Source organism: Stegodyphus dumicola, chromosome 6 (assembly GCF_044657685.1).
Source record: "Stegodyphus dumicola isolate Sdum_Otavi_A_Nest chromosome 6, ASM4465768v1".
In the NCBI taxonomy this organism is placed as follows: Eukaryota; Metazoa; Arthropoda; class Arachnida; order Araneae; family Eresidae; genus Stegodyphus; species Stegodyphus dumicola.
In genome coordinates, this window is record NC_140773.1 from 144,859,025 (window position 1) to 144,874,014 (window position 14,990).

Genomic DNA, 14,990 nt, shown 5'->3' on the forward strand with positions numbered 1-14,990 from the left:
TCCAGATAGTTTTGGCCTTCTGTAGGACTTGTGACCATACACAATATGATTTTCGCTGATGTTCAAACGGATTGTCAATCTATATTTTCAGAAATCCACAGCAACAGATGCTTGTTCAAACAAAAGCCAAATATATTAAAACTAAGACGTCCACCTGCATTTGTATTGTGCCACACTTTTTTTTTTTTTTTTGTGATTTTAGATTGCAGAGGTTGTTCGCACATTTTTAGATGACTCTGCTTTGCTGAAAAAAAAAAAATCTTCTTCGATCTTTTTTTAATTTCAGTTACATTTTTGAAAGTATAAATTAGCGTCTGCTCCTTGACAGTTTTGTTTTCGTGCATAACATTACTTTTAAAGAAGCAGTCGATGGAAGGGTATGTCATTCCGAAGAAAATTATTCGTATCTAGTTATTGAAAAACGTTTTGAAAGCCACGGTTTTTAGATATCTTAAGTTACGATAGGTGATGTTGTCGACAAGAAAGGGGGAAAAAAAAAAAGTCAAACGAGAACAAAATAAAGTGAAAGCTAAGACCCACAATTTTAGTCGGTTTTGGTCTTCTGAGAAGGTTTTGATCTTAAGATCAAAACATTGACTATCGATGATGTTCAAAAATATTATTAATTTCAATTCTCAGAAGCGCTGAACAACAAACTTAAGTTCACTTCAAAAACAAATATAGTGAAAGCTAAGACCTACAATTTTAGAGAGTTTTGGTCTTCTGTATAGAAAATGTTGACTATCGGTGATGTTCGGAATCATAATTAATTCAATTCTCAGAACCGCTGAACAACAAACGTAAGTTCGAAGAAAACCCAAATATAGTAAAAGCCAAGACCCACAAGTTCAGACAGTTTTGGTTTTCTGTGAAAGTTTTGATCTTAGACTATACTGACTGTCGATGATAATCAAAATCATTTCTAATTTCAGTTATCAGAAATGCTAAACAACTGACGCCTGATTAAATAAACACCAAATACACTGAAAACTTAAAACGCAAACACACAATTCTTCACAATTTGTTCTTTAGTTTAGACTGCAGGATTGCCGTAGATCACTGTTAATTAATATTATCAGAAATGGTGAGTAATAGACACCTGTTCAAATGAAATACAAATAAAATTATAACTAAGATGCAGAACAAAATGCTGCTTTCTAAATCCAACAAATTATTTGAAGCAATGTCTAAAGAAAGGCATTTTTAAAGCTGCAAAATTTATTTTACTAAACACTTTATTTATATATTTATTCTAATGAGCCCCCCGATTCTCTAACGAATCGAATAATGCGTTAAATTATAATGACCAGCAAAACCATACCTTTCACACACACACAAAAAGGAGGGTGAACATTTCGTCATTTCAGGGGAAGTCCGATTTCGTGTCAAGACACCTATGTTAGAACAATGATATCTAATGTCTAAGTCACGCATTCGAGACATGAAAAATTCAAGTTAAATTTCGTCATTGGGCCCAGTGTAACGGGAGACACATAACCGCCCTCTTTTTTTTATGTGTGTGTTTGTGTGCAGGGTGTACCTGTGTTCTGTACTACGTTCAACACTGCAGTCCCCAATGATGTCTCAAATAAGTTTTTTGATATATTAGCTGACCTTCGTCTAGAGCACAGAGAGAACTAAACTTTTTTGATTGCTTAATATTTGATATTAACCAGTTGAGCGCACAGGCGCAAACAACTATTTCTTTGACTACACAATGATCTCTTTCAGATTGTTTTTTGATTACTATCATTTTTGAAAACATTACTTGGAAACGTAAACATTAATCAGTTGATTGCGAAGATAGTGGTTTAAAATCGAAATGTCAATTTATTTTCATTTTTTACGTTCATATGTATATTTTTAAACATAATCTGTTTTTTATATTTGTAATAATTTTTGCATCTAAACTGTGTCGAGGTTATAATAATATTCTTAGTAGTTTAGAATGGTAACAAAGAAAAGAAATTTTTCCTTCGTACTAAAAAAAGGATACAATTATTATTTTTGAAATACCAACAATTGGAGCTAAAAGTCCAAGCCCTACATATTTTCTTCTATTCGCCCTCCTTTTTCATCCTTCATGTTTTCCTCCGCTTTTCTAAATCATATTAACCATGATGCTGATACCACTGCTAACACTAGGAATTGAACTACCATTCCGCTGTTACACTCACAACTACCAACCCATTTTATTTATTTTATTTTATTTTATATGTCTTTTCAGCTTTACTATGAAGCACCTTTTTCTTCGCACTTATGCCATGTACAATTCAATAGCAAAATTACAAAAATTTTAAAAGCAGCATAACAATATACGTTTAGAATTCCCGTTGCAGCGCTAAGTGTCGGCTTACATTTTTCTCAGTTCATCATATCAATGTTCAGTTTTCTTACTAAGATGGCTTTACGAATCTCTCTTTTTTTTTTTTTTTTTTTTTTTTTTTTGTCTTTAATAAAAAGATGTTAATTAAGCTTTTGTGTGTTTACTTTCTTTGCTACATATCACGTTCTCGGCGCTTACATCACATAAAATTCGATTCGACAGCAAAATCACAAAATATTTAAAAACATCATATCTTTAGAATTCCGATAAACAGTCTCGCGGTGCCGGAGATAAACATATTTTATTCCGTACAGTATTGCCACTACTCCCTTTGAAGTCGTTGAGTTTGTTAATCAAAAATCCGGTAAAATTTCAGAAAGGCAAAGAAGGCAAAGAACTTCTAGGATTAATAATAAAAACTTCGCCAAAGAATGAGTCGCTCAGACGCAGAGTAAAAAATATTCATCAAGTTTAATTTACATCCATCCTTTAATACCTTCATGCGCGAAATACCTTTTGAGCGGGTGTCGAAGGTTGCTTTTGCCAAGAGTTTAAACTTCTGGGACTACTTTTCCCCGCCGTATCGATGTACAAATCAGTGATCCGCGTAAGTAGATTAATTAATGATTATATTTAATTTGAGGGGAAAAAATTACGAAAAATCCAAGTTTAAATTATCACGAAAAATGTTGTGAAAGAACGCAGCTTTGTGAAAGAACTTATAAGTTGAACCATACTCCTCAATATCCTACACACTTGGCAACCTGGCGAAGAGAATTTGTCCCTGCACGATTTAGCAGCGCAGCTGTCAATTTGGTTTATTTTACTTCTATGGAAGCTTTCCGTCTTTACATGCGCGTTCTGATATAGGTCACAGTACGACTTTACCGAGTTTTGCCCCGATTTTGAAGGACAGCAACCCCGGGGGGGGGGAGTGTCCGAGAGTCTCCCACACCTCTTCCCATACTAAGAAACCAATCGAGAGGACTTTCGCCTTCCTGAAAATTTGAGTGTCCGCATAGACGTAATAAATTCATAATAATGTATGCATTCTATCTGAGATTCGAACCCGGGAACTTCGGTACGGTAATCAACGTCACTAACCACTATACCATCTGGGCAGCGAAATTAGTTGGTTATTTATCTCCAAAGCTGTGTTCATTTAGGAACATTTTTAGTGTATTCTTAATATTTGGAATCACTGTATATTTTACAATACGCTTTCTCGCAAAGTAAATCAAATCTCTCTAAATTTTTTAAGTGAGGCTTCATTTCGATATATACAGAAACAGCAATTACACATCACTCATATGACAAAGAATCTTAATGCTGATAAAACACTTACTTTGGCACTGGTAGCCTTGTTTGCCGAATCCCCTGCAAAAAAACACATCTCAGTTAGAACTTTCAATAAATGACAAAAATTTAACAGCAGCAGCATTTTATAGAAACTAGCCTTTTTCACGGCTAGCCGCTTAAAAGAATTATCATGAAAAAGAAGAAATATGTAATGATTCTAATGAGTCTAACTAGGTGATATTTTAAAAGTATTTAATATTTCTAATTCGACATCTCATGATTTAAATATATTTTTATTTAAATAAAAATGTAAGAAATCATTAAAAAATGTAAAAATGTATAAAGATTCTAAAGAACTGCGTATATTGCTTTTAAATTGCTTGTTTCACTAATGAAAATCATATAGATTAAATTTAAATGTTAAGTATCTTACACTTTCTTTAATTGGAACACGTTGGTGTCTCGCAGACGAAAGTGTTTAACAGAGTTTGTTAATTAAACCTGAAAGATTTAAATATTGAAAAACCAAATTAATAGTCTTTCCTAACGCTTTTAAAATTCTTTTAACTTAATTTTCCAATTTTCGTTACTATTTCTGCCAACAGTTGGCGCTACCTTCTCGTTCGCTTTACTCCTTTTGGGTATAAATACAAAGGTTAATTTTCCTTCGTTGCAGATTTCTTTGTTGACTATGTTGTGACTAATCTCGCTTGTCTGATCTAATCAGAACAAACCCACGAAGAAGGGGTACAAGATTACGCCGGTCGTTGGCAAGAACCTTGAGCACCATATAGGTAATAATACGATTTTTCCCAGTTCCATTCAGAGTTTTCAGGGAGAGCAACCCGGCGGGGGGGGGGGGGGGTCGAGCGTCTCCCACTTCTCTTTTCCTACTCTCAAACCATATGAGAGGGCTTTTGGCTCTCCATATATTTAGAGTACATGCCGCAAAGACATGCGACGGAGGACGTGCCAGTTGGTTAATTGGTATAGCGCCACGTCCACCAATATATGTATTAATATATGTATACCCTATTCCTATATATGTATGCATGTGCCTTTTCCAGGATTCGTACCCAGACCTTCGGTACGGTAGTCAGAGTCACTAACCACTATCCCGTTTGGGCGGCGCAGATTTCTTTGGTGCTGATGAAGAAGGACAAGCACCTGATTGCCCTCAAAATCTTGAGTAAAGTGTAAGACAAACACAAAGTCTAAAGTAAGTAAAGTAAGTAAGTAAACTCAAAATCTTGAGTAAAGTGTAAGACAAACACAAAGTCTAAAGTAAGTAAAGTAAGTAAGTAAACTCAAAATCTTGAGTAAAGTGTAAGACAAACACAAAGTCTAAAGTAAGTAAAGTAAGTAAGTAAACTCAAAGTCTTGAGTAAAGTGTAAGACAAACACAAGGTTGTTGCTTTGCTTAATTTTATGACTATAAATGAATCTTGCAGCACAATAATAGTTGGAAATAATTGAAGGAGAACGCGGATATTTATGAATTCCTCTTCAGCACAAGAAATGCATCGTTATGTTCCTCAAATCACTCTCAAGGCAAACTCTAACTCGCAATTTAGTTAAGTCTTACCTCTGAACTCCCTAGCTTTCCAAACCGTATTTATACCCTGCAGCATGGGCTCTGAAAACTTCTACAAGAACCGAAGTTCATCAAAAATGTGTTTTTGCAAACCTTTCAGAAAGTCAAGGCACAAATTTGCCTATAATCTCCAGTTCTAATTGAGCTGTTTTCACAATTTAAACCCGTGGCACTCAGAATTAAAAGATCTATAATTCCATGCAACAAATAACCACTTAAATACAATTTCTGTTGGATTAGAATTCCTCACACCTTGCCAAGTGGAATGCTGATTACTTGTCTCTAGGGAATCTTTGTGAGGTTTCACTCATTGTGTGCGGTTTACTGTTAGGACCGGATTGCAACTGCGAGTATCAATAGCTAAGCGTTGACGCTAAGCAAAGGAGAGGGAACAGGTGCATTCAAATAAGAGAGTTACTTTAGTCACTTCAAAAGAACGATTGGCATGTCACTTAAAAACTCATTACAATAATACATAAAATAAAAAAATACAATAAAAAGGATTAAAATGTTTAAAAATATTTACAGCGTCGTCTTCTTATATAGATGTTTAAGGACTAAATTTGTGCAAAATCGAAAGTTAGCAGGAAGAGGACATTCACTCTTCTTAGTGTTCAATACAGAATTTTCGTACCTCGATACAACGCTTGGTATACTTCACCTAACTGCCTGATACTAAGTCGAACTTATCTTTTTGAATCCTGTCTAAAATTTGTAATATTTGAATCACGTCAGCACTATTAAAATAATGACATTTGAGATGAGACTTACGGAAGAGAAAAAAGTTTGATAATGTCAAATCTTTCAAATTTAATCAAAAAATTCGGCGATATAAAAGAAAAAAGTTGCCACTCGGCGAAAAGCAAGACATTTGTCTTTCGAATTTAATCACATTGTAGAGAAATAGCAGCACCTAGAATACCAAATTTTGAATACACGTCATCTTCCACTCAAACATTTGCATCTCGAAGACTGAATTTTTAATTTCGAAATTGTTTTTTTTTCAGATTTTGTGCGAATTTAAAGAGCTTCTAATTAAAACTTCAGAGATTTAAAAGCCTTGTGTTGCTATTCAGTACACCGAATACAGTTAAAAACAATTAAAATAACCATTTTACGATTAAAATTAAAAGTTTCTACGCCAAAACAAGCAATTCGGCCACCGGACAGGAACACCAAAATTTTAAAATATAGAGTTAACTTGCTCCACTGGGCAAAAAGAGATCGAAGTTAGTGCACGAACCGATTTAATTCACTAGTCTACTAAGAGCTTCAAATGTAAACAAATGGCATCCTTGTTAGGCCTACTCCACTTTTAAATTTTTATAATTCTACAACCATTACATGGAGATTACATAAAGATTAACGAAAGGTATAAAAACCTTAATCGGAATATAAGAACAACATAATTCAAAGCCTTTTAAAGCAAAAAATGCACAATTTACCAACATGTTGCGGCCGATTGCAACCCAAAAGGTAAGCGTACAACTACATGTTATAGCAGTGCCATATACAAAATTTCAAACTTTTCTACTCGTTTTTGATTTATGCGAAATACGTACATATGTACGTACGTACGTACAGACGTCACGAAAATATCTCCTCTGAATCCATTTCAAATCCATTTTAAACCCGCTTTGGAAAACGATGTGTTTATTGTGTCCATACATACAAAAATGTACTTCAAATGGATTCGAGACAGATGACATACAAAAATGTAGTTCAAATGGATTCGAGAGCGATCAAAATGGATATTTTTGTTGAAATATGATACCCAAAATTTTCGTGATTATAATACTGATTTTACGTCGTACAAGGAAGTAAAAATAAATAAATTAATTAAATATCCTAATCTTAAATAGTTTACTATTCAAACAGATATTTTACTACATTTAGTGAATCTTTACAGTTCTGTTAAATTTAAATACAAAGATTTTTTGCAAACGATAAAATAAAGAAATAAATAGAAATCGCAGAGATAGAAGAATAAAAGAGAAAGAGCTGTGGTTTGCCGGAATGACAACATCGGAATGATATTCTAAAGATTTAGTATAAAATATTGGAGCTAGTAGCATGTTTAAGATGAAGAAATTTGTATTTTTGTGCTTTTAAGTCTAAATAATATTGTTAATGTTTCAAAAAATGGATTTAATTTGAAGAACTTAGTTTTTATTTCAAGAACCATTATTATGGTAAATTTCAATAAAGTTCGAAGGGGGGATTTTTTTCAGTATAGGAATATGGAACGAAAGAAGTTTACTACGGCCCTTTCAAAATGACGAATCCTTTTAAATCATAAACAACTGGCGGTATTGATTCTGATGATGGCGTCGGTAAGGCACCAGATTAATTGGAAAGTAAACATCCAAAAAAGTAACAAGTATTTATAACAACAATCTGCTTTTGACTGATCTCCAACAATAGCAAATTTCCAACAAGATGAAAATTATTCTTCTAGAAAATCCAATATCAATAGCTAAGCGTTGACGCTAAGCAAAGGAGAGGGAACAGGCGCATTCAAATAAGAGAGTTACTTTAGTCACTTCAAAAGAACGATTGGCATGTCACTTAAAAACTCATTACAATAATACATAAAATAAAAAAATACAATAAAAAGGATTAAAATGTTTAAAAATATTTACAGCGTCGTCTTCTTATATAGATGTTTAAGGACTAAATTTGTGCACTAAATTTGACTAAATTTGAGAATTTCAGTTATACGCGGTACAAGTCGTCTTTAATGAGTGGTTTGAAAATTCATTCATTAAATAATTCAAACATTCTTCTTAACTATCGATAATGCTACAGGACACTTTGGTGAAGCCCTCATCTTGTAAACGCATCCAAATCTACAGGTTTTTATTCCTTCCGCCGAACACCATTTCCTTAATCCAACCAATGGATCAAAAAGTCATAAAAATATTCAAAGCTTGTTGTCAGGCATGTTTACATACCTGCAAATAAAGTACTAGGCGAAAGAAAGCACAGCACACTAATCGCATTTTGGAAGCAACTTATCATAAGGCACTACGTAGAAATGATTAAATTCGCATGGTAACTAGTGAATTCATTAACAATGAATGCTGGACGGCATCAGCTTTGGCCAGAAGTTGCAAACAATTTTAAAGGACTAAGGACTTTCATAGATTGAAAATTAAACCAAGGAAATAGGACAAATTGCAAAAGCAATTTGGAAATTGCGAAGCAAATTGCAAAAAAAAAGTTTCGGCGAAGAACTTTCAGATATGAAAGAGGGTGAAGTAAAAAAATTAGGCGGGAGCGACGATCCTGAAAGGACAAATGAAGAGCTAGTTGATCTTATAACACTAGCAGACGGTTAAAGTAACGATAGTGATAAGATAAAGAACCCTTAAAACGAATTAGGCAAAGTGGGGGAAAGGCACAGGAATGCCTTTATTTCATAACGGAGATTGACCCAGATGAAGAAAGAAGAGGATGAGGAATTGAAAAACACTGCATTCCTCACCGCAAAAACGTTTAATAAGTTGCGTCAGACATTGTGCCAAGTACAATTCATCAGCTATTTAAAAAAAATAATTGTATCATGAATACACTCTTATGCCCAAGGGACTTTTTTTTTCATTTACGCTTACATACACGTCTCGAAAGCATTTGGGCTAAAAATATTCAAAAACAGCATAGTTTTAGGATTTCCGACAGGTAGTCTCGCGCGATGGAGACAAAAATGTTTTACTCCCACTGCTCGCTTTGAAATCGTTGAGTTGTTAATCAAAAATTGGTTAAAGTTTCACAAAATCTGAAACAGATAATACAACAAATATGAAATTTAAGATTCGGGCTTCTAGGTTTCCATGTTCGGGTGGAACGCTACGTTATTCAAAACTGGATGACTCTAGGTATCGTTGTTTTTAACAGTGCGAGACACATGCATGGATTCATGCAAATTCTTCAATATTTAACTTCTTTAAATATGATAAAGGGTGATAATATTTAGGGGCAACAATATGAAAATAATTCAAGGCCTTTAGGGATACGAACAAAATGCTCTTTCGAGACTAATACCCCTCCTGCGTTAATGCCCCTTTAGGTCCAAAAACAAAGACAGTTCCGTATCTCCTGTTCTGTTGATCGGAATAATAAATTTAACTTGCGCTTATCAAATCTCGAAAGCGAGACTTAGGAAATATTAAATTTATTTATAGTATTTAACATAGGTAGTTTGATACAAAATAAGACTTTTTTCTGAAATGACAAACCTTTTTTTTTTCTTTCATATTTCGATTCTTCGACTCATATTATGCAAAAATACCAAGTTTTGTAGAAATTGCGACAGTAGATTTTAAAACATCAGCTCTGCAATTTTAGCTCCTCAATAATAATTGAATTTTATATATAGTTATTAATGTCCCCTTTTTTATTACACTTACACTCTATCTTTCACAGTTCGAAATTTAGGTTCAATCCAAATAAAATTCTCATATAGTTTCTGATTTATTTTTTAAATTTGCATTTTTTATTAATATAGTTTTCTAAAAGGTTTTGAATTACAAGCTATAACATTTTTACAATCACCTTAAAGTGATGCATCTCCACATATACCTGCAAAAAATTAAGTTTTGTATTCAAAATTTCCTAAGATATACCTGAATTTATATATTGGTCCAGGATTGAAATTTAGCATATTTGTGATAAGCGATATTATTGCCAAATGTAGTTTTTGCACTTCGTTAAAAAATATTTGAAACAAGGAACGATGCACCTTTTTCCCCGCTCGTGCACATTTGAAAGGGAAAGAAAAATACGTTAGTATAAATTATGAATTTCGCTAAGTGGTTCTTAGCGAAACCATACTTGGTGGAAACAGAGAAAAATGCACCAACATAAATTTTTAAATTTCTCATTAAGTTTCTCACCAAATTTTACGAAATTTAACATTTAAGCGAAATCTGAGTCGTAAAATCGGAATATGGAAAAAAATCGGTATGTCATTTCAGAGAAAGACCGTCCTTTTTGTCCAAATATCTAAACTATATACAAATCTAATATACTTCCTACAGTAGCACTTTCGAGACATCAAAATTCGTCAATCGGCAAAGTAGAACTAGAGATATTGAATTGTCCCTCCCTTTTTTTTCTTGTGAAGGGTGTACCTATTTATTAAGCAGTAAAAAAAATTAATTTCAATTAACATTTGTTTCATATTTCCCTTTTAATTACAAAAATATTTAGGTTTTGTATAAACTGTATATACTCTCTAGATCTGAACTATAACTATCTCGTTTTCACCATAAAAGGTTAACTTTGCGGATCACGATTTGCCGTACACGCGATATGTTAAGCCCGGAAGGCCCACCAGCGGCTAAACTGTGAAGTCGCTGAACACTAATAATTCGACCTGGGTTCGATTTCAGGCGAAATAGTTCGGTTCATGGTCGTTTTCATGTTTTCCTTATGTGTAACGTAGATACGGGATAGTTTTCCTTAAAACGTCCTTCATGAAGTCATCCTTACTCTTAAAGGAAGATAGCCCTTGCGTGCTTTGCCATAATCATAATAATAATAAATCAAACCAAATAACCAAATCAAACGTAACCCCGCATTCGACAAGGCTTTATTATGAAATGAAAATGAAACTTCAAAATACAGTTTTTGAAATTTCGTTTTCAAAAACTATATTTTGAAGTAAGTTAGAAACCATATTTTTTTTAACCAACAAACTCTTCATTTAAACAGCCGCTGTTTAAAAGCTGAGTTTGTCGATTAAAACTGAAAGAATACAGTTTGTTGAATAGCAATAGAAAGATGCGTTGGAGATAAAAGCATTTTACTTCGAATACCGTTGCCACTGCTGGCTTTGAGATCACTGAGTTTATTAATCAAAAATCATTATATTCGTACAAAATATGAAATACATCAAAAACAGATTCGAAATTTAAAATTATGGCTAAGGGATGCACATGTTTGGGTGGAGGATTACGTCTATTCGAGATTTGGTAGCGCTAGGTATAGCAGTTTTTTCACTATGCGAAGAAAATGCGTACCTACATTCATGCAAATTTTTCATTATTTCAAAGTAGAGCCAGTAAAATTTAGGAATTTGTTCTTAAAATTTTCAATTTGAATGCTGACTCCAATCAAAGTTTGACTTCTTGACTCACGGGCTATCTAGAATGCTTCAAAAATTAAAGCATTCTAAATAACTCAAGAATTTACTGAATACGAAATTCTTGCATTTTTCCAAATCAGTAAAGACAAAAAAATATTTTATTGCCAACATGATCAAAACAAATTCGGATAAAAAGCTTGTTTTTTTCGACTCGAAAATAGCAGATTGGGAACTTCTGTTTATCAGACGATTCTTTCAATAAAAAGCCAGCAGGAAATATAAAAAGCATTGAGCGAACTTAAACTCCCTCTCCTTCTCTTTCCCCCCCCCCCCATTTACTTATTTTTGCTCATCCATCTTCGAATCTGCTGCGTGGCTTTAGTTCATTAACTTCCAAAAGCATTTTATTTTTCGAACATAATGCCAACCAGATATAATATATGGAAAATAAAATTTCCTTTATTCTTCAGAATGAAAGAATGTACGCTGACATGGAGGCGATGTATGCTTTAAATGAACTTCCCTCCTGTTCTATTCTTTATTCCTTTTGACATCTGGGCTAGTGAATTATGTTAAGGCACGGGTCAGATATTTGTTCTTTAAACCGGCATTGATCGTATTTAACTATCTGCGGCGCCATCGTTCGTCATCAGTATTTTATTTATTTATTTATTTAATTTTATTTTACTGGAGAAATACGAAGACGCTTCATTAAAGGCCGGAAGTACAGTTAGAAAAGTATATTTAATTTAAACTGATGGCACTTCCGCTATGTTCAATACAGTCACGTTTTTTCATTGTCGTTGAAGTTATTCGAAGGCATCTAGCACGTTGCAGCAAAATTGCCTGAAAAACTGCTGGTGCGATCTGAAATAATATATGCTTCATTGGATGTCCACGGGAAACAAAGCGGGCGAAAGCGTTCCGGAGAAAACATCGCAGGATAAAACATCAGCGTACATCGTGCTCTAAAACGAAAGCAAAGAGAAATTATGGCAGTACTAAAACATCATGGCATAAAACATCGTTATAAAAACATCTGATGTGAACACCACATCACTTCCTATGCAACAGGAGCTTGCATTAGGGGCAACGTGCAAATACCACATCAGAAACATAGTTTTTGCTGCACTTCATTTAAACTTATTTCCTCGAATTTCATTGGAGACATATTTCTAATTCAATCAATTCAGTTGTCCGTTCATGGCAAGGCAAAAATAAATAAAAACTCAATCTTCATTAAAAACAGTAAAATGCAGAAATACCTAAAACACAAAATAGAGTTAATTTTTTTTTCAATTAGAGTTTATAAGAAAAAAAAAAAAATCTATGCAATTCGGCCAGCGGGCACGAAGACAACATTTTCGGTGCACAAAGTTGAAAGTTAACTTTTGGTAACACTGTGCAAAAAGACACTGAAATTGGTGTACCAACTGAATTCACTATTCTACTAAGAGTTTCAAATGTAAACAAACGGCCGCCTCCTCAGGCTTAGCTCCACTTAAACTTTCAAATTATTGATAATTCTGCAATTACTGCATGCAGGTTAACTAAAAGCATAAAAAATTAATAGGAACATAAGAACAACATAATTCATTCCCTTTTAAAGCAAAAAAGGCACAATTCCTCAACATATAAAAAACCTCAGCTCACCGAACCGGGTAACAGAGTGGCAATATATTTATTTATTTATTGTGTTTTTTGTATTTTTTGAGGTTTTAGTATTTCACATTTCTTTAATTCTTCTGATTTTTGGTTGAATTTACATATTTATAGGGAATTTCTAAATTTAATGGTATTGAATTTCACTTCTTATGGGTGAGAATTGAAACCTTTCTAACCTAAACTAAAACCTTCTCTTCGTAATCTTCTTCATTGGATAATAGCGTACTTTTAGCCTAAGCTCTCATGCAGTTAGGATGTTACTTCGCTCCGTATGCTTACATGCTACTACTTATGCTATTATCTAAAATGTGATACTCTGTATGAAAAACTGTGGCGTGTGTATTGCGTCCATGATCATGTGTGATGAAGAGCATATTTTCGATAATTAGTTCGTATCTAGCAATAAAAGTTATATTCAAGTCGGCCACGTCTGTCTACAAGTCTTTCCTGATTACTTTCCTGATTTCCTGATCCGCGTTTGAAATTTAATTGAGTTTTACTGCTTAATTTACCTCGCCATTAGTGGTACTTTGTTGTAACGCAAGTCGTGCTTATGCTCACACTAAATTAAAAGGTTATTTTAAAACATTTTTCACTATTTTGTGAATATTTAACACATAGCTATAACTCTCTACCTTGTCTAGTAGGCTCTGCAACACTTTAACTCCTTGCCTGCTGCCTGGTTATTATGAGTTAACTCGGTCGCCGAAAACAGAATAATTATTACGAGTTAACTCGTGATTTATGAGAGACCTTTTTTTTTTTTTTTTTTTTTTAATTTATTTATTCCGAATAAATTCACGATGTGGTTTTTCCGCTATGTTGGTGACTCACACCAGTGGTACCTAACCCCCGGATCGGTACCGCGGACCGTTTTCATTTGATTTGTATTTCTCTCGGGTTTGTGCGACTTTCCACGGACGCGCAAAATATCGTCATATCGGGGCGATTTTAGATGACGTCTGGTGTTCAGCGACAGTGGCGCTGTAGAGAGGAAAAAAAAAGTGTAGAGAGAAGGTGTATGTCACTCATCTCTCAGTTCACCGGTATTTTCTTATGTTTAACAGTGCTTAGTGTACGTGCATATTGTGTTTGCTCAAATATATTTCACAAATTAACAAAAATGAGTAACGGACACGAAAACAGACGTCGTTAGAAAGTTTCCTTGGGAAAAAGAAAAGGCTCAGGAAATAGACAGAAAAAGAGCTTTCAGCATCAAAGAAACATGTAACTTTTAACAGACAATACCATGAGTTCTATTTGAAGTATGGATTTATCGGGACAGGTGATTCCCACACACCAAAATCACTCTGAATAGTTTGCGGTGACTAACTCTCTAATGAGGCAATGAAGTCTTCAAAACTGCTTTGCCACTTGAAGGCCAAGCACACTGGATTAAAAGACAAGCCCCTGGAGTATTTTGAAAGAAAAAAACGAGAACACGAAGAACAGAAGAAATATATGAGGGCCACCACATCAATAATGAAAAATGCACTGACAGCATTATAGTAGGTCGCTAACCGTATTGCTAAGGCTAAAATGCCATTCACCATCGGGTATGAATTGATCTTGTCTTCCACTAAATACACTCATGTCCATAAATTAAGGATAATTCGGAGTCACGCGGAAATCGAACTCTAAAATAAATATATCACCTGTAAAATCACTAAACACATCTTCAAGAATTATATGCAAATTTCAGGAAGTAACCAGATGACACCGATGGTACGTCACAATGACGAGAGTGTAACAGAGTGATATATAAGGAATACAGACAAAGAAGTAAAATTGTTCGCAGGCGCTTTATAAGCATTTCAGTGCAATAACCGGATAGTTATGACACAAAGGACGCATTTGGATATTTTTTTACGTGGTAGAATTATCGGCCGCCTGGAATGTGGGCTTACCCAACTGGAAGTATCAGACGAACTTGGAATTGCCCAGAGTGTCATCTCCAGGCTTTGGCAACGATTCCAAGATGATGGTAATGTGAATAGACGTTACAGCACAGGTCTCCC

General features: G+C 34.1%; 1 protein-coding gene across 3 annotated transcripts in view; it reads right to left on the bottom strand.

Annotated features, from left to right (window-relative positions):
- The window catches only part of LOC118201536 (protein kinase C, brain isozyme-like), a 435,934-nt gene that overhangs the window by 298,878 nt on the left and 122,066 nt on the right, over window positions 1–14,990 (bottom strand). For all 3 annotated transcript variants that reach the window (XM_085818956.1, XM_085818955.1, XM_085818957.1), the window contains exon 2: window positions 3,672–3,703. In XM_085818956.1, coding sequence (XP_085675082.1) covers window positions 3,672–3,703 — 32 coding nt within the window. The remainder of the gene's footprint in view (window positions 1–3,671; window positions 3,704–14,990) is intronic.